The 18,174-nt window shown below is 35.5% G+C and overlaps 1 protein-coding gene across 8 annotated transcripts; it reads right to left on the minus strand.

Moving 5' to 3' along the window:
• Positions 1 to 56: 56 nt before the first annotated feature.
• Positions 57 to 17,553, minus strand: LOC105281215 (TBC1 domain family member 1). Of its 8 annotated transcripts, none has more exons than XM_026969875.1 (17): positions 17,167 to 17,553; positions 16,236 to 16,341; positions 12,695 to 13,070; positions 6,506 to 6,655; positions 6,162 to 6,347; positions 5,605 to 5,949; positions 5,294 to 5,492; positions 5,060 to 5,176; positions 4,744 to 4,969; positions 4,291 to 4,608; positions 3,866 to 4,149; positions 3,615 to 3,776; positions 3,133 to 3,449; positions 2,784 to 3,036; positions 2,574 to 2,692; positions 2,239 to 2,463; positions 57 to 2,059 (listed from the first exon to the last, which is right to left on the minus strand). In XM_026969875.1, exons 3-17 carry the CDS (start codon positions 12,779 to 12,781, stop codon positions 1,148 to 1,150), a joined length of 3,900 nt encoding a protein of 1,299 aa, XP_026825676.1. In that variant the 5' UTR covers positions 12,782 to 13,070; positions 16,236 to 16,341; positions 17,167 to 17,553; the 3' UTR covers positions 57 to 1,147. The 8 variants fall into 8 exon arrangements, with proteins under 8 accessions (XP_026825676.1, XP_026825674.1, XP_026825677.1 ...); XM_026969873.1 differs by having other exon boundaries at positions 1,148 to 2,059; positions 17,182 to 17,553; XM_026969876.1 differs by having other exon boundaries at positions 1,148 to 2,059; positions 5,605 to 5,913; positions 17,167 to 17,551.
• Positions 17,554 to 18,174: the final 621 nt, after the last annotated feature.

The following is an 18,174-nucleotide window of genomic DNA, read 5'->3' on the forward strand; positions in this document are numbered from 1 at the left end:
GATATTAGGTATTGCGCTCGGTAAGTCGCCATAGATGTGAAATAATCACTTGTACATTGGTTTGCGTAATTTTTTATATACATCCTATCATCACAATAAGATTAGCAAATCAACAAAGAAATGTTTAAAAATCTATATATTATATATTTCTTAGTTCGCGTCAATGCTAATACAAAATACGGCCTATTTTAATAACATGTCCATGATAACGACAAACAATGGGACATATAGAGTACCTTTATTTTTAATCGTTCGATTAAATCGTAAGATATGATTATATACTTATATTATTTCGTTATAAATGATACACAGCTACAAATAATCACTGATCGAATATTACAGACTCGGACTACAAAATATAATTTTATCATTTTTATGAATATATTTCTATTTCATAAGTATCTCTCTGTTAAAGTGTCACCAGTTTTAAATAGTTTTATAGGAATCGAGTAATATTTACTATTTGCTAGTTTTTACGACACATTTGATATGAATGTTAATTATCACTAATGCTACTTTCGTATTAACGATGGTAAAACTTCTTTCCTATAAAGAACAGTGAGTACACGCACACACACACATATATATATACACTGTTAAATATATTCCTGATATCACAAGGCTTGTTTTGTGCAAAAATAGTAATACTTAATCCCTTGAATCTTACAGTGCATACCAGCCTATATATTAATGGCTTTTATAAATCTACATCTTTTTTTCAATGGGGAGAAAGTTTGGCACTTTCTTTGGCAATCTGAAACTGGTTGCAGATGTATCTTTAGTACCTTATTTTGATCTTATTTTCTTTATTCTCTATCTCGACTATTTGCACTTGAGATTCTCGAATGTAATATTCAATATTACGCCAGTATAATACTTGATATAGATTTTTATAAATTGTCAGATCTCAGTAAGTTAAAAAAAGGACTATTCTTTTTCTCATAGTTATACAAGTTAAGTAAGTTATGCAAATCTTTTGAAATTTTCCCCGTTCATGAACGCGGAAATAAGTACTCAAATTTATGAGAAGATGCAATCTCTTCAACCTATTAAGCTACTCATCACCACGATACCTTTTTAAATACATATTTTTTATAAAAATCCTTTTTGACAGAACGCTCCTCGAAGACATATTCAAGAGTAACCGTTATCTGTTTAAAGAATCGGAATTTTGATCGGACTTTTGTTTGTTGTTACCGCTCTCTTCCTGACAACTTGAACTGGATAATCTAACAGGTTTGATGGACTTCAGCTTCGTAGTTCCGCCGTACCGGAAATTCACGTCGCTGCAAGTGTCGAGCGGGTGCACGGTCCCTGTCAGATTTGTCAATGTATCGTTGCTCGTAACTTCGAGTTTGGTGGTGGGAATCTTCTTCACGGATCCTAATTCGTACGCTGACTTGGAGGATTTCAGTTTAAGCTTTAGCGGTAACGATATTGATTTCTCTAAATTAATAGCTGGAACTTTCAAGTTGTTTTCATCCTGAGGAGTTGGATTATTAGCCAGATTCATGGTATCCGTAATTTGAATGTCAATGTTGACTGTTTTAGGATCATTCTCATCGTTGTTACCCCTTACCGCTTGAGAGTATTCGTTTCTGAGAGCTGCTAATTGCGCGCGTTGCTTTTGTATGTGACTGTGCGAATTCGAGAAAAACGAAGAGACCTTCTCCAGCTTTGTGGCTAAGTTCGGTTGGCTCAGAGTTGATTTCAAAGGATACGGCGTATCGGTCATGCTATTGTTTCTTAGAAGAGTTTGAGACTCCCTTCCAGTTGAGTTACTTTTCACCATCCCGTATTTGTTGTCTTCGATAACTTTCAAAGGATACGATTTGATGCCCGCACTCCGCCGTTTCTCGACCATACTCAATTGCGCGAGAATCCTGCGCACCTCGCCCGGCACTTCGATGTTGGCACACGTATCCACTAATTGCTGAATAAACCCACCTAGCGTGGTTACCGTTACTTCAAGACTACGATTCTGAGACTCGAGTTTGTGGATATTTGCTTGTTGCATTGAACGTGCCGTTTCAAGTCTGTGCAAGTTGCTCAGAGTAATCTGTAATGTAATTTCATAGTTACGGTAACCGACGTTAGAAGTGAGTATTAAAAGATACGATATAAAAATGCATGAGACAAGTTTATAATATTTAGATCAATTTTACAAGTAATGAAATTTTTCTTATTTCTGCACTAACTCTTCAAGATTTTTCATAGATGTTATTTGTTTTGCATTACCTCGAGTTGTTCACTAAGCTGCGCAACTTCTTGTGTAAGTTGCTTGTTCATTAATTTGAACTTTTCCAAATTCTCCATTTGTGGCTTTACCGAGATCATTTCCTCCTGGAGCACTTGGTATTCTACCCTGTACTCGTTCAATTGCTTCGTAATCTCCAAATCAGGATAAAATACTCGTTTCATCACGCGATCTAAGCTTTGTTTATCCACTGCTGGTACACGTGTCTGGAAGTGAATGAAAGTATGGAGATGCAAAGATGACATCCACACATAAATTTATTCTTTTATGCTCATAATTCCTTGATCAATAGTGAAAGACAGGAGTATAATTTTACCTTGAGATACTCCATGATTTCTTCGAAGCTATCACAACATAACAACTGATCTTGATGTTCCTCTAATAGCGCAACCGATACACGGAACAGAACCTCGGAGCTTTCTAGGAAGAGCAAATCTGTAGGAAATAAAAACAATAATTTTATAAGAGAAAGAATTTTATAAATCGATATAAATTATTACTAAATATGAATCTTAAAATATCTTACCAAAAACTCTGGTTACAAAACCTAAAGGAAACTGACTGGCAAACAGAGTTAACAACCAAGGAGCGGCATATAGAGTAGGTGAAACTTCATGCTTGTCAAAATGATTATAAATAGCCGGTAAGCGATCGTGTAACAGCCTGGAAAGTTGATACAAGTGTAACTGTAATGCTGCCATATCTGGCAAGTACAGTTTCCTAAGCCCTCGGCGAAACATTAGATGCCGTAATAAGAAGAATGCCTGATCTTCTGCCATCTGGAAAATGAGTAAACAGTTTTTTGCACGTCAAAAATTAATTATTGCAGAATAAAAAATCGTAAAATCGCAAAATCTAATTAAAATTGATCTTACATGTAATAGAAGCACTCCGGCGACGAAGCTGAGACCTTGACAATAACCGACCTCGTGATCCAACAAAGAGTAGGCCTTCAATAAATTAAAGAGTGCCAACTGACCAGGTCCCAAGGGTGAACTAAAGTATGGATGGCTTGGGAATGTCCTTCCCAGATCGATTAGAATAGCGTGCTGTTGAGATGTGAGTTGTTTCAGGAGCAGTTCGTAGGGCGTATTATAATTTGGGAAATCTTGAGTGTCTATAGGCGGTTGCTTCAGGCAGAATTGTTCGGCTAGAAATTGCCAGACTTCACCCCTTTTTCCCTTTGGGACGCCTATAAATGTATATACATTTAGAATAATTATATATAAAAAGATAAGAAAGAAGTTTTTGTATTTTAATATATTTCAACTCGTACATCCAACTCTCTTTCTACATCGTACATATGTTCGACGTAAGAAGAAATCGCGAGAAGAGTTGGATATTAATTTCTGATTACCTTGTTTAATAGCGTGTAGAAGCATTTGGTTATCACATTTAGTAGAGACTCGAGATTCCTTGCTAACGAGAAGGTCCCAAACTTCGACCAATTCACGTTTGCAACTACTAAGCTCATCGTATTCCAATTTAATTCTTTTTACTGTTGCCTCCTCTTGACGTTCTGAAATTTTAGAAAACAATTTGAAAAGGGTGAGGTATTGCATTGTACACAGGGGTTAACATAAATTATCGTCACGAAAGAATTTTTACCTCTAAGTTTCGCGTTCTCTTTTTCCATTCTGATGAGTATTAACTGTTGATTGATTGCTTTCTTCCACAAGTCTCGTAATTCTTGTTTCGTTCTCCGTTCTCGTTTAACGGGTGTCTCCAAATTTTTCATGACACCAACTTTTTCAATTTCTTTAGTGTGATCTTTGTTTGGTGTCACAACCCGGTTTAATATCGTTTGCCGCCACGAACTATTGGCTTGCATCATGTTATTTCCATCGGTCTCCGTAGGAGACATTTTCGGTGAATTACCAACCTTCAAAAAGCTGTAAGAAATATAATAAGAACTATATAACTATAATAAGTAATATATAAATATATATATATATATATATATATATAAACAAATAATGTATAAAGAAAAATATGTTAATAAAAAATTTGAAATACAATAAAACTGTACGAACATATCCATCATGGAACTCTTTGGTCCGTTATTCACTATCTGTTGTTCAGGAGAAACACGTAGTGATCTTGGTCTACTTGATTCCGGCGAAATGTCCAATATAGATGATTGCCGTGAGTTATCTGGACTCTGGCTACCGTTCTTTTGTATCCCCGTATTGACATGATTAGAATCTCTCAATTGTGGCCCAAGGCTAAAGTCATCACGTGAACCTTTTCTCTTCATAAGATTGTCAAAACTATTTGTGAGAGAGCGTTTCGCCTTCATGAATATCGTACTGCCAACGCCAACGCTTAGATATTGATTGAGAAATTCACTCCTGCAGCATGAAACACAAAACGTTACGATAGAATTGTTTTGTTTTATTTTTGTAAACTATATTTTTGATTCATATATATTTGACGCTAAGAGAAAATCTATAATTATATATATAGACCAGTGCGCAGTGTATTACCTATTTTCAGCTGTATCGTGTACGTGTCTAGCTTGTTTTGATTCGCAATGAGCACGCAACAGCCGCATTAAAAATTGATTTTGTTCTCGGAGGCTCGAAGAGCTCGCGCCGGTGTTACCTGCAGCTTCGGCTCCCTTATATTTGCTCACGACGATCTCCTGCTCATCCTCAGGCAATAATTCCATACGCGAGAAGATAATGCTCTGCACTTTTCTATCATTTTGTCCTGCGAACGGTAATTCATGCATTTACAATTAAATACAAAATTATCGAGCACTTGTAGTGGTAGAATATAACTCCACTTCGAGTAATTTACCTTCAATCTCCTGACATAGCTTATTGTACCAGTACATAGGACAATGCTCACAGGAAAATACAGGATATCTTTCCTTTCTCGTCACATCGCAGGTTGCGACAAAAGCTTGACTAATCGCTGCAAGATAAAAAAAACACAGAAATTATAGAATTATTCGCGTTAAAAATCAAGGTTTTGATGAGAAGAATAATGTTTCATGTCTTACTGTGTCACAGATAAACTAAAAAATCTTGCCTGCAACAAGGTCATCCGCGACTGATCCGGATTGGCATTTGAAGACGTACCCAATGAATAACTCTGGTTCTTTGCAAATAAATCCAAAGTGCTCGGGATTTTTTATGCCCTGCACGCAGCTAGCTATGTCCTTCAGTTGCTTATGTAGAAGAACCTGCTTCCTATCTGGACTAATCAATCTTAAATCATATCGTCCAACCTAAAATATCAAATTTGTATACAAAAAGAATTTAATATTATGATAATGATGATCACAGCACAATCAATGCCAATAGCAATAAAATTGCAAAGATGCTTTTTATATTCCACACCTGAAAGAGCATAGTACGATTATGATCCTCATTTCCTTTAGCAGCAGAATCCCTTCTGCCGCCTAAAACACTGCCGGTAGACGCGGCGCGATTTCGCATGACTTCAGATACGGTGATATTAGAATTAACGGAAGATTCAGATGTTCGGTTTCCATCATGATCATCACTTTCCGCGGTATTGGCGGTTGGTTTTGGAAAAGTTTCCACAGAGCCGCTTAGAACTGGCGGTACTCCAAGTGGATTCACGCTTGGAATTATACTATTTCCTGACACGTTTTCGATACTGCCTGATTCACTAGCAGTAGATTCCTGTAGACGTAACGGTAAACTTCCACTTAGAACAGTCTACTTGATGAAAATCAAATCATTAGTTTGTTTGAGTTATTAGCTATATAATTGACAGACATATTCCATCATACATTAATAAAAAAGAATTGTAATGTATAAAAATTTTAGACGTATGAGGAATATCGTTTTAGTGTTATAATAAAGGCAACAGTCCTAATGCAGCAAACAAAGTTTTAAAACAAAATTATTTAAAAGCCAAGTATTCATACCGTACTATTCCTTCTGTTGGTGGATGACAAAGCTTGGCGTTTCAACCGTTGACAATCTGACAGCAGATTACTCGTCGAAGATCTCGTTTTCTCGAGTCCATGAACGCGAAATTTTATCAAGGCGTCATCAATAAACGATTCTGATACTTTCGGATGTGATACTTTAATTTTGCCAACGTAAAATACCTGAAATCCGTATGTAAGAAAATAGGTATTAATAACTTTCAAATTATATCTATTGTAGACAATAAAATTTTATGTGTGTGATAATATTAAATTCTCTTGTATTTTTATGTTTTTCAGGTAATTATAATATTAAAAAGAAGTATAAAAAGAACAATTACCTCAAAAAATTGGGAAGAACTGGGAGATATGTCGGCACCTATAGATGTCAAGCTAGCCGCGCTGCTTTGCGATCGCTGTGGCAAGTCCTTATCTCTCTCCATGCGTTGGGCTGCCGAATGTTCCTTCATGTCTTTTAAAAACTGCTGAACCTACAAAAAGAACAAACATCACGTAACTGTAACTAATTGTATTGATATATCGTATTCGTTACTTTGAAAAATTACATTTCTTATAAAGAGAAAATAGATAAAAGAAAGAATTATTACAAATTATTTAAAAATAGATTGAATATATTTTCTTTCCATTTGCTAAAGAATTTAAGTCAAATCTGATTTGAATTAAATTCTTCCAAATAATTTTATTGCTATTATTTTTATTGCTATTATTCTTTTGTTATTCTTATTATTATAATTTTTATTTTGCATTGTAATGAGAGATATACAGATTTATTAATGACGCAACTTACTCTGCGTGAGCAATATTAATCGCGAAGAGAATATTCAATCTAGAAATAATCTGTAAAATGCAGTATTTCTTGCGACGGGATCATTGATATACAATACAAAACGGATTTCGCAAGGAAACGTGCCCCAAACGTGGCCGATGGCCGTGGACCGAAATAACTCATTTCAGCAGTACTCGTGGACTGCATGGCTCTCATTCTCTATCTTTGTTAATTCTCTATGTATCTCTCTCTTTCTTGTTTCTTCCCACGTTCCACATCTAGTGCTCGTCGTCTTTGTGATTTCACCCGAAGACATTTTAATTTAATCCCAGGATGCACAATGACAAAGCACTCGAATAATTAAGGGAAGATTATATAATAAATGACGATATGAGAAATATAAAGAACAAACAATTAATTTCGAGAAATTTAATTTAAATAGTGCGGAAAGATAAAATAATATTTGTAGATTATTTAAAAGAAAATATTTATTGCAAACAAAGAGACGAAATAAATATTGTTAAATTTCAAAGATTTGCGATATGACATTCTGATCTTAAAGATAATAATAAAGTAACAAATTAAGTTCAATGTACTCTTTCCTCATTCTATCGTAATTTTTATGTCTTTATGTTTTTATGACTGATGATCCAGTTTTCTTATTACTGTAAAGTTTGGCACTTCTTAAATATCAGCCGCATGAAGATCAGCTATACTGAAATGCTAATTCTCTCGATTTTCTCATGTGTTATTATTACGTAGTATTTTCATTCATTCGTTGTAACACACGTGAGATTAAGCGCGACACAATTTTCCTAATGGATTCTTGCGATGGCCAAGTACATGATGATGAAAATTATAGAGAACAGAACAATGCGGGCATAAATTATACCTATGATAATGACAAAAATGTCTGGTTTTCTACAATGTTAATTGTAATCTCTGACGTGTGGTGTATAGAGTATTCGTATATGACGTTACGATGATCTGTTTGCAAAAGAGATAATCACAAAATTATTCCGTCGATCATGAATATATGACTGCGTCAGAAATGCTCGCCAGTTTGCTGACACAGAATGCAGATAGTTCGTTAATAGAGGGGCTTCCCGTATCCAATTAAGGCACGTGCTTTATTTTATTATATTCTCTCTTATGCTTCTGCAAAGTTGTACATTGTTAGTGATTCGATAAAAACACGATGCGTGCTCAGTCTGTGTTAATCTCTAAATCGTTTTTTTTGCACAGTATAATAATAGAATAGAAACTGCAAAATTAATCTGAAACTTCTATAATACAGTCTTTAAAATTCCCAGAAAAATAAACACACGAAATTCGTGCATATATTTTTCTCTCTAATAAGACCAATTCGACGGACGCTGAAAATAGACGTTTGACTCTGTCGATGCTATTTTCTTCTAGCACTTGGCACTCTATGTGCATAGATGCTCAAACACTCGACTTTGTCTCCGATCGCAATTGATCGAATTAAATTCGTTGGTATACGTCATTTGAGGATGCACGAATCAATGTCGTGCGCGTGGTGATTGGATTCACGTGTGGGGTCAAACTTAATGCGTGCGCGAACATGAGTTTCGTTTCAATTGAGACGATTGAGGATGCTTGACCATGTGTTTACGGATGTTCAATATTTCTACTCAAGGATCAGTGCAATTTCAATTGCGTGAAGATGCCTCAAGAAATATATTTTTCTTGTCGTTTATAAGTTGATTTAATTTTCGCTCAAATGTCAAAAAAGTTAACATCAAAATTCTGATCTTTATCGAAAAAGAATCTCTTTTTATAATTATATTTATAAATTATATATTATATTATATTTTATAATTATTATTTATAATTTTTTGTACGTTTAGGATTTTTAAATAACGTCTTATAACTGATTATGCAACCGTGATTTCACGTACAAAGTTACGTTCCATAGAGCAGTGTAGGAAATAAGTATTACCCGGATGTAATTATACCGTTCGCCTTAAAAACGTTACGTAATTCATATTTTATTCTTACGAGCTACCATCATCATATTGCGAGCAACATATTTTCCATCCGAAGAAACAATGTGTAAGATGTAGCATTCGTATGCTACATTGGACATTATATGTAGCAGAGAAATTGGGATGATGAAGAATTAATTTATTTCTTGTGCGAATCTTCTTCTCAGTATGTCGGACCGTAAGAAAGAATCATGATTGTCTTTCTTTCTCCCACGACCTTTCCGGTCGTATAATGCCTCATTAACAATCGGACTGAAAGCACGATAATTATGTAAATACACACACGACGAGAATAACAACATATCAATTATTAGCCTTTAGCGATAATGGGAGAACTGTGTCACTTTCGACATTTACCAAGCAATCATTAAAGTGGGATCTCCGTTTTTTTTATGCAGATAGAATTTCATGTTTCATTGGCAAACAGCAATTAATAATTGTCGATAATGTCAAAACCATCATCCTCGTCAAAGAGCTCGATCATTATTAAAGTGGAATCTTCGTCTTTTTTAATATCTCTTGCAAAGATAGTACTTTATGCTACATTAACATCATTACATCTGTGTCAATAAAAACTGATTAATGATGGAGCCACAAGATCCAAGCATTCAAGTATCTAAGCATTGATGGAACTGGAAACGGAACTTCTAGTTTTACAGTAGATAGTTTACTCTCTAATATACTCTACAATATTTTATAACCATATGCAGACAACTTGTCTTGATCTTTTTACGAATAATTAAACTTCCAACTTGTAAATTGACGAAGTTTATTTAAATGTCACGTAAAATTATTTAATATAGAGTTCTCTTTATTTATATAGAGTTAATCGATGGTATTTTAAAAAACGCTAACATTATATTATTACATAAAATAAATAATATACACATATACATATAAATAATTTATATACAACTTAAAAATTGAGTTTCTGAAAGAGTAATTATTACAAAATTTAGCAATCATCGCGCTCGTTAAATGGTACATTAATTATGAATAAACGTCAACTTGTGCATAAATGAAAGTTTCCTAAAATTAATATTCTGAAAACTATAATAAAACATATATGAATATACACATAATATCAAGCAAACAATAAAGTAATAAATGCCTCAAGGGGAAAAATAAATCAATTTAATATCACGATGGTGCGGTGGCGAGGTGCCATTGTGACACTGCGAGAAAAATACACGTTGTTAGAAGATATACTGAGAAACGGCAATTCCTCGGGCAATTCTTTTTGGAGTATAGAGCAGTAATCGGTCTTCTTGGAAAATTTTCTAGCATCGATGTAACGTAATGTCGAGGTATCTTGTACGTGACCAGCGAGGTGCAATACAGTGGTAGCGGTAATATGAACGATCTTGGAAAAAACCTCGCTCTTACTTGGTCATCGTCATCTGCATACGTAATAAACACGAAGTTGACGAAAAGAAAAAAGGCATTAGCCTGTATCGTAGTGTTTCTCAGAGCTTTTCTGGTGCGTGTATCCTGTTTTTAATTTTACAGTTCTCCGCCCTTCTCTATTTTTTCTTATTATCTTTCTCATCTTTGTTCTTCGCAAATACGCGCTTATATTGGTCATAATTCATGTTAATTAGGTAAGAAAATTAAACGATCTAATCAGAAATTTTCTGTGTTTCATTTAATGATACTTTTTGTGTATAACTCCTTCAAAGTGTGTCTGATTTCTTGAAAAGACGTGTGATTCACGCTGAGAACTCTTGTCGTAATGGGTGAGAAATTAATATTTCGATTATTTACTGCTCATGATTAGACCATTATTCGCATTATTACCGCGTGCCCGAGTGGCATACGAATATCATTGCTTAAATTTCTCGTCACGAATGCAATTACGCAGCTGGTGAGGAGCTTTAGTTGCTCCCAATAATTGATGCGTACGAAGTTAATATAGTTCTTGTGATAATAGAGAGGTAATAATCATCGATTACTTTTTGCAGCAATTGTCGCCGATGCACGTGCTTGTTCATTGCACGTGCAAGCATATTGAACATCATATATGCAAGGGCAGGGTCACAAAAGAGCTTTACACATAATTAAGCCAATATAAGCTGTGCTGAGCTGATTCATTGTTCAAATTACAGTTAATTTCTAAAGAATCCGTACTAAATGCACGAAGATGCTGTATATGCGCTCTTGCGTGTGTCAATTTGTTGCCAGCGAATTTGCATTCGCAATTTGGATTACGTCTACGTGACGTTATCTTATTTTCAGAATTGGTAGAGCACGACCTAGACTTTGACCAGACTCTCTTGGAATTTCCTCTATAAATGAAATAGCGATGAAACCTGAAACTTTTAGCAGTCAATGCGCAGCATTGAATTTGTAGTTCCGAATATGCAAACGCATTGAAGAAGTGATTTGGAAAGGAATGTCGATGGCAAAAGCTTCGTGCTTCTTACGGGGGATTCGGAACACGGTCAGTCAACGGTTGCTGGCAGGCTGACTTGGGATTTCACGTCGCTTGTCCGGCGATGTAAATTTAGATCGCTGTACGCTCGGTTTCGCGAAAATACGCCGTTTTACTAACGGAAGGAAGGAAGGAAGGAAGGAAGGAAAAAGGGAAAGAAGGGACGATGCATAGTGAGTTACAGAGATGAAAGAATGTCATCGAAAATGTAGAAGCTTGAAAGTTTGATACGTCTTTATTCTGGTATCATCTGCGTCAAATTCTTACATAATTATATTCGTTTTAAAACATATCCGGAAAATAAAGAACGTGTTCGATTCAATTAATATAATTATTATAATATATTATTATTATTATAATATTAATATAATAATTATCCTGAATCGCAATTTTTTCAAGTTTTCATTGCTATGCAGATAAACATAGAGGAAATACAGCAATAAAGCAATAAAGCATAAAGTAGGCTAAGGAAAATGAGTATAAGTATTCAGTGTCATTTGAAACGATTAATGTAAAACGACAGAGTCAAGCATGCGATAATGATCTCGGTCAGATGAGAAATTCACGTTTGACGAATACATGACAAGAAAAATTAATAACGTCATCGTTCAGCACGACGTATCGAAGCGACATGTTCCGCTCGATAGCATCGAGTTAGCTTTAATTAACCCTTTTCAGCGTGTGTCAGCAATTATGGTGAAATGTCTTAGTATCCTTGTGTCAGCAATTACGGTGAAATGTCTTAGTATCCTTGATTAAGGACGTAAGAGAACAAGATTTTTGTCTTTTATCTCTGTAATATTCCTTCAATTTTAGAAAAATATTGGTGCATTAAACAACATGCAATATATGTGTTTTAAATAAGAATTTATGCTTTAAAGAATTCAATATTTTAAGGGAAGCAAAATAAGATAGTCATTAGCAATTAATTACAATAATTTTGCAGATAATGACCTATTGCACTTTTAATAATAAGAAACCGTGTAAGTCAATCATTTCAGTTTACTCAATTGCTCGAGCATTGCGGTGGTAGAAAATGAAATTACGTAAATGACCTCAGCGGTCATGTATGATCGAATAATTTGTCGAAGCATGCAATTTCACTAAAGCTATCAATGACGAGTGTGCAGCATGGCCACATCATTTACCTATCAGGCACGCTTACATAATTACGCAATTTACGTAACTTAAAAACACCGAGAATCGAATGCGGCTCTGAAAAAATGCAGATGCGTTTGCGATCTTGCTCGACAGATTAATTACATTTAATGTACATTGAGACATAATTTTCCGATGCACTCACCGTGGATTTTTTGGCGATTTCGCTAGTATCGCTGTAAGATGTGACTTTCACGTAGGGACTGGAGGCTGATATCGGTACAGTTATCATCACGATTTATTTTGATTTTTTTATCACACGATAAACGTTTTAAAAACTGCTATTTTATACGGCCTTTCAGATTGAATAAACTGCACTCAGTTATCTGGTATTTGTTTGTTCAACAAGTGGGACAGCATAATTTTTATCACTTCAGGGATTATTGACCGCGATCAGAAACAAGTTTTTGAATTAAAGGTTTTCCTCTATTAAATGTGAATGTATACGCGTCGTATCTTTCTGTTGAAAAGTTTCTCAGGTTCGACCATTTCCCGCCAATAGTCTCTGGCAGCTATAAAGCCTGCAGAAAAGAAGCAATGAAAATGACGAATATTGCAAAGAATGTCAACAAAGGCATATTGAAGAATGTGTAAACGAAACGAAAATATGCAAATATAAAAGTCTAATCTCGATAGAGTTAATCAAGAACAAAGAAAATTTTACGTATACGTTCTCGTAAAACGTGAATTCTTGCGCGAATATATGCAAACGAATACGTAAAAAATTAAAAAAGAAACACCGCATATTAAAATGCGGATAATGCAATTTTAGCTTATTAATATATATATATATATATATTTAATGCTAATTTAACACGACGAAGCTTCTGTTATCGCGTCGCAGTTTATCCGAAATTAGATTTGTAAAATCCGAACCAAGTCACTATGTGTTATATTCGTCCATCAGTATTGCGTTGGTGCATTAACGTTAAATTCCGTGTGAATTTTCTCGTGATTTAATGCTAATCCTATTTTTCCACAGCACTTGCTAAACTCGTTGTTTTCGCAATTCGCGTTACATCGCTCGTCGTCCTCGCTGACGGCCGAGCAAACACAGACTGACGTATTAGAGCGCCGCGACGCCACGAGACGAATGAACCTCTCGATTGGTGCTTTGCATGCTGTCAGGTAATGCACAGACTCTGTTTAGTATGCCAAATATTCCTCAAACGTTTTTACATCGCGGCGTAATAACTTAGTTAACCTCACAGAATTCGGAGGAATCCCATCGTCTTTTGGTTCTCGTAGTAAAAAAATGTGGTATTTTCAAATTAATTAAATTGAATATTAACTTGATTTCTCACACTGCTTGTTAGTACAATCTCACTACGTTATCACATACTCTTTTGCTTGTACGGCGACTAGTTACATTACATTTTACGCACTCGTATTATCACTGCTGCGATATTTCTTTCGTAAACAAGACACGAAACAGCGAGATGATAGCATATATTTGTATTAGATGTAAGAGCTACATAATCGGTTCGTCCCACTGAGCGATCGCGATTGTATCCGGAATGAGGCGATTCCGTCTGTCTCAAGTGAAATAAAGATACTAACGCGTGCCAGTGAGCCATGAAAGGCCTTTTCGTTTCTCTTTTTTTCTTGTAATTGCGTAAGCTGTACTTATATGGTAATTACTGTTACGTTCGTGAAGGACGTAGTCAGTTTTAGCGACTTATGCTGCTGGTACTAGAAAATGCAATGAGCGAATGACCCCAAAACTACTTGCGGAGTTAGACAATATTAAAAAACTTTGAAATTCTTCTCTCTCTCTTCTTCTCTCTTTCTGATTATTTAAAACTTCTTTAGTTAGAGTCACAATAGGTATTACGTAATGGTAATGACTAATTATGTTTTATTTGCAAATAAATATGAATGAGTTTAATACTCTTATGTCTTATGAGATCTTCGTGTACAATGAAACATGTTCTAGCGTAATATATTATAATAATCTATGAATAAATGAACTATGTCTCTTCACAGCACTTCTCAAGACGTTATTGTAATAAACAAGTGTGATCGCCGGAAGGTTCATATTAATTTGCTTATTTAAAAAGGAAAAAAAGTGAATAAAGATGTTCTTGGAAAATCCTGAGATTGTAAAAACCATGTGCTGCAAATAGCAGCGATGAATAGAATGCAGAATATAACATGGAATCTGTACATCGATTAGAGACCAATTAACGTTGTACTCGTTGTAATCGTCAATTATATTGAGAAGAGTTATAGCTGGATAAACTATGATAACACACATTTTGATACACTTCCGCGTTCATTATATAATTGACTTCCGTTAACAATTGCATTTAACAATTAAGAATGTAATCTAACATTGAGACACAAAAATGCAAAAATAATGGTAATTTTACAGGAAGTGCGCACAATCTTTTCTCCAATCTCGTGTTTACACGTATTCCTGCGCTGATGCAGCGAATCTATTTTTATATATAAGAAAAAAAAATTATTATTCGTGTCATTATATCGAGATAACTCCACATTATCGCGTCGACACTGACTCATAATGGTCTCATTGCCATTACCGTCTCTTATTACTTAGGTGTTTCTGCGAAATCCAATTGCATTTTCGTAACATATATGTTGTATCGTGATATTTATCGGAGAACAAACTCTTTGAAAAAGCGATTTTATAAGGAGATAAGTTTAATCTGCTTTTTTTATCGAAAATACCGTAAGCGTGTTGTCTGCTGAAGTTATTTCTATTGTTTGCATTTATCGAACATTTTAAAACTTACTCGGTACTGTAGCTTTGTCCCGAAAAAAGTATGTAATATCTTTGAAGCATTTAAAATAAGCTTCCAAGGATTTAAGATATTCAGTTTCTTAATTAAATACTGATTCTGTATGAGGTATACAGATATACAGATGCGTTATATTAACATTTTCAGTTTTTATGCAGATTGTATGCTGATTATATATAAAATGCATAAAATGCATTATCCTATACATAATCTCCTTAAATACACAAGACAAAAATTAACAGTTTCCTTGTCTTTAATTATCCGCCAACTTAAGTAGTTTGCAAGTTATCACTCAAGCATCAAACTCCGCATGTTGTTTTCACGTAAAAGTTTAACATCAGTTCCTTTATCCTCGGTTCAGGTGATCTCAAGCGAAGTAACAACGCCAAAAAGTAAAATAAACATTATAACGACGAATTGCGTTATATAAGCCAAATGTTTATCCTTTGTAAACAGCTGCGTGACTAATAAAATTGTAAACAGCTAGATATCAACTGCCCATGGTTAACCTACTTTGACATCAAACAAAAACATATAACTTGCAAATGAAGCTTTCCCTTTGACGTCAAATTAAATACCGAAAACCGTCAATTTAAATGACAAATTCATGTGATTTTTAATATAAAGTCAAAAGATGTTTATATATGTATATATATATAATAATAAACTCACGTTTTGACGTGTGTCACTAGCTTTATCGGTTCAAATTATAATAATATTGGTATAATAAACTATTGCAAATATCTTGCAAACAGTGACGTGCATAACATTTCGAGTTTTACTCGAATACGCATGAAAATGCAAATGACGCATCTCGAGCAAAGAATCAGATGGCCATTTGTCGAAGGCTGAACAAGAACGCGTCAAACTCAGCGACGGTTTACTATGACGACATTTGACGAACTGGAATGCCGAGCCACTTACCGAAGGTGCCTTTTTCGTTTCCTCTTTCCGCCTATCCGAAAATCAGCGTTGGCTTAAAGTCGAACTGCTCTCGGTTGACTTTCACTGCGCGGATTCGCGGAGCGAGCTGCGAGGCAAAGCGAAACGAACGAGACATTCGATTTAAAAGGCTGTCGCTCGTGTTACACGCAGCACAATATGCGGTTTTGCCAATCCCGACGCAATTCGCGCGACAACAGCTAATAATCTGCGTGCGATAGTCCTGACAATCGTTAAGGACAAACTTAATAATAGTCGCGGTGAACCGACGATATATGACGCCTGTGGAGCACGATTGGCTGTCGAGCGAGCAGCGATTTCTCGGCGATTGGCCACTTTGTGCATATATTATGATCGCTGACAATTAGAATCGCATGTAGGAAATACATGCATCAGAGCTCATTAGAATCGCTGGATTCATGTGTGAGAACGCGCATTTGAAGCATTCAGTGAAACCGACAAATTATAAGCCTGAAATACTAATAATAAATATATATATCAAGGCGTAAAAATTTGATTTCACAAGTTTTTCTACTCAGCACATTTTGGTATATTAAAGATTTGCACACGCGAGCTGTCGCGAGCGATAACCAAGTCGCTTGAAAAAAATTTTCGCAAAATTTTCTGCGACGAGTCCACTCTACTGGCGATCAAGTCTACTTTATCGATAGCAATTACAACGCAATCATAACGATAGCGATCATTATGGCAACTCCATTTCCTGTTTACGTGCTACCTGCGCGATGCCACAATTATCGAACAGCGAACGATGAACGTTCCTACCTCCAAGTACGTTCGCGCGAAAACATAACCTCAGTTCGTAATGATTTTCGACTCGTATTTCGCGAATTCTCCCTCGAAGGACCGAGCTCGCGACATGATCGCTCGCTAAGTATCGTAAAATATAAACTACCTTGGCGCGACTTACTGCTTCCGATCAGCCGCAAAATACTCCACTTTCACGGCAGGAGTTGCACGTCACAGACACCGGCACCGACCTCGGTAACCTCGTCCTTATTCACGTCGTCGTTGCGCCGTCGGCGATCTTGCTCTTTTCTGCGCTCCTCCAACGCATCTCATCGGCCGAAATACCCGCGATGCATCACTCGGCAAACCGCAGAATCCTCAATATTACTCGCGAAAACGAAGTCTGTCGCGCGCGCACCGTATCTATGCGCACGTACGCAACCGACGAAACCTGCGTAATAACGTACCGCGTTAACGAAACTCGCCCGCTGCTGCTGCAACCGACTTACTTTTGTTTATCCTCTTGTCGTCGACTGTCAGTAAAAAGGAAGAGAAGAGAGAGAGAAAGAGAAAGACTGATGGAGGGAGAGAAAGAGGGGGTGGAGATGTATCGAACGAAATCTTTGATGCGCAACTAGATATCTTGATACTCCGTGGCCACAATGGCGGATTATCGTAGTTTAAACATCGTGTATAGTATGTATATCAAAGCTTCGATATATGCTAATTGGTTATTTTAGCATTGAATAAATCGCGATAGAGAAAACTATTATTATATTTAATAATTTAGGAATATAAATAAATAAGAAATAATAAATTAATAATAATAAATAAATAAAAAAGTACAATTTCTGTTTCTAAAGCATTATCGAAATAGTCTCTGATAAAAGTAAGCGATGGTTAGTAACAAGAAAAGTACGATTATTATACAAAAACGATAACATATCATGCGTATGCCACGACACACGTATCGAATTTAATAATTTATATATTTATTACAAATTATATAAACTAGCTCAGTGGGCTCTTGCATCTGGTGTATTCTTTTAGATCTAAAAATATATACCAATTGGATAAGGGATTCAGCGGAAAATCTAGTAACATTGTTTGACTGTCTGCTAAATCAACGAATATTGCGATTCTCGAGGTATCGAAATCGATAGATTTCAAATTT

This window comes from Ooceraea biroi, chromosome 5 (assembly GCF_003672135.1).
Source record: "Ooceraea biroi isolate clonal line C1 chromosome 5, Obir_v5.4, whole genome shotgun sequence".
Taxonomy (NCBI): Eukaryota; Metazoa; Arthropoda; class Insecta; order Hymenoptera; family Formicidae; genus Ooceraea; species Ooceraea biroi.

Bases quoted from the DNA above. Each gene is read 5' to 3' on its own strand.
- LOC105281215 (XM_026969875.1), bottom strand. From the start codon at position 12,781: ATGATAACTGTACCGATATCAGCCTCCAGTCCCTACGTGAAAGTCACA. The intron at 5,177-5,293 runs GCAAGATTTTTT...TTTATCTTGCAG, and splicing joins CGCGGATGACCTTGTTGCAG to CGATTAGTCAAGCTTTTGTC. The intron at 3,777-3,865 runs GTAAAAATTCTT...CTAAAATTTCAG, and splicing joins AGAGAACGCGAAACTTAGAG to AACGTCAAGAGGAGGCAACA.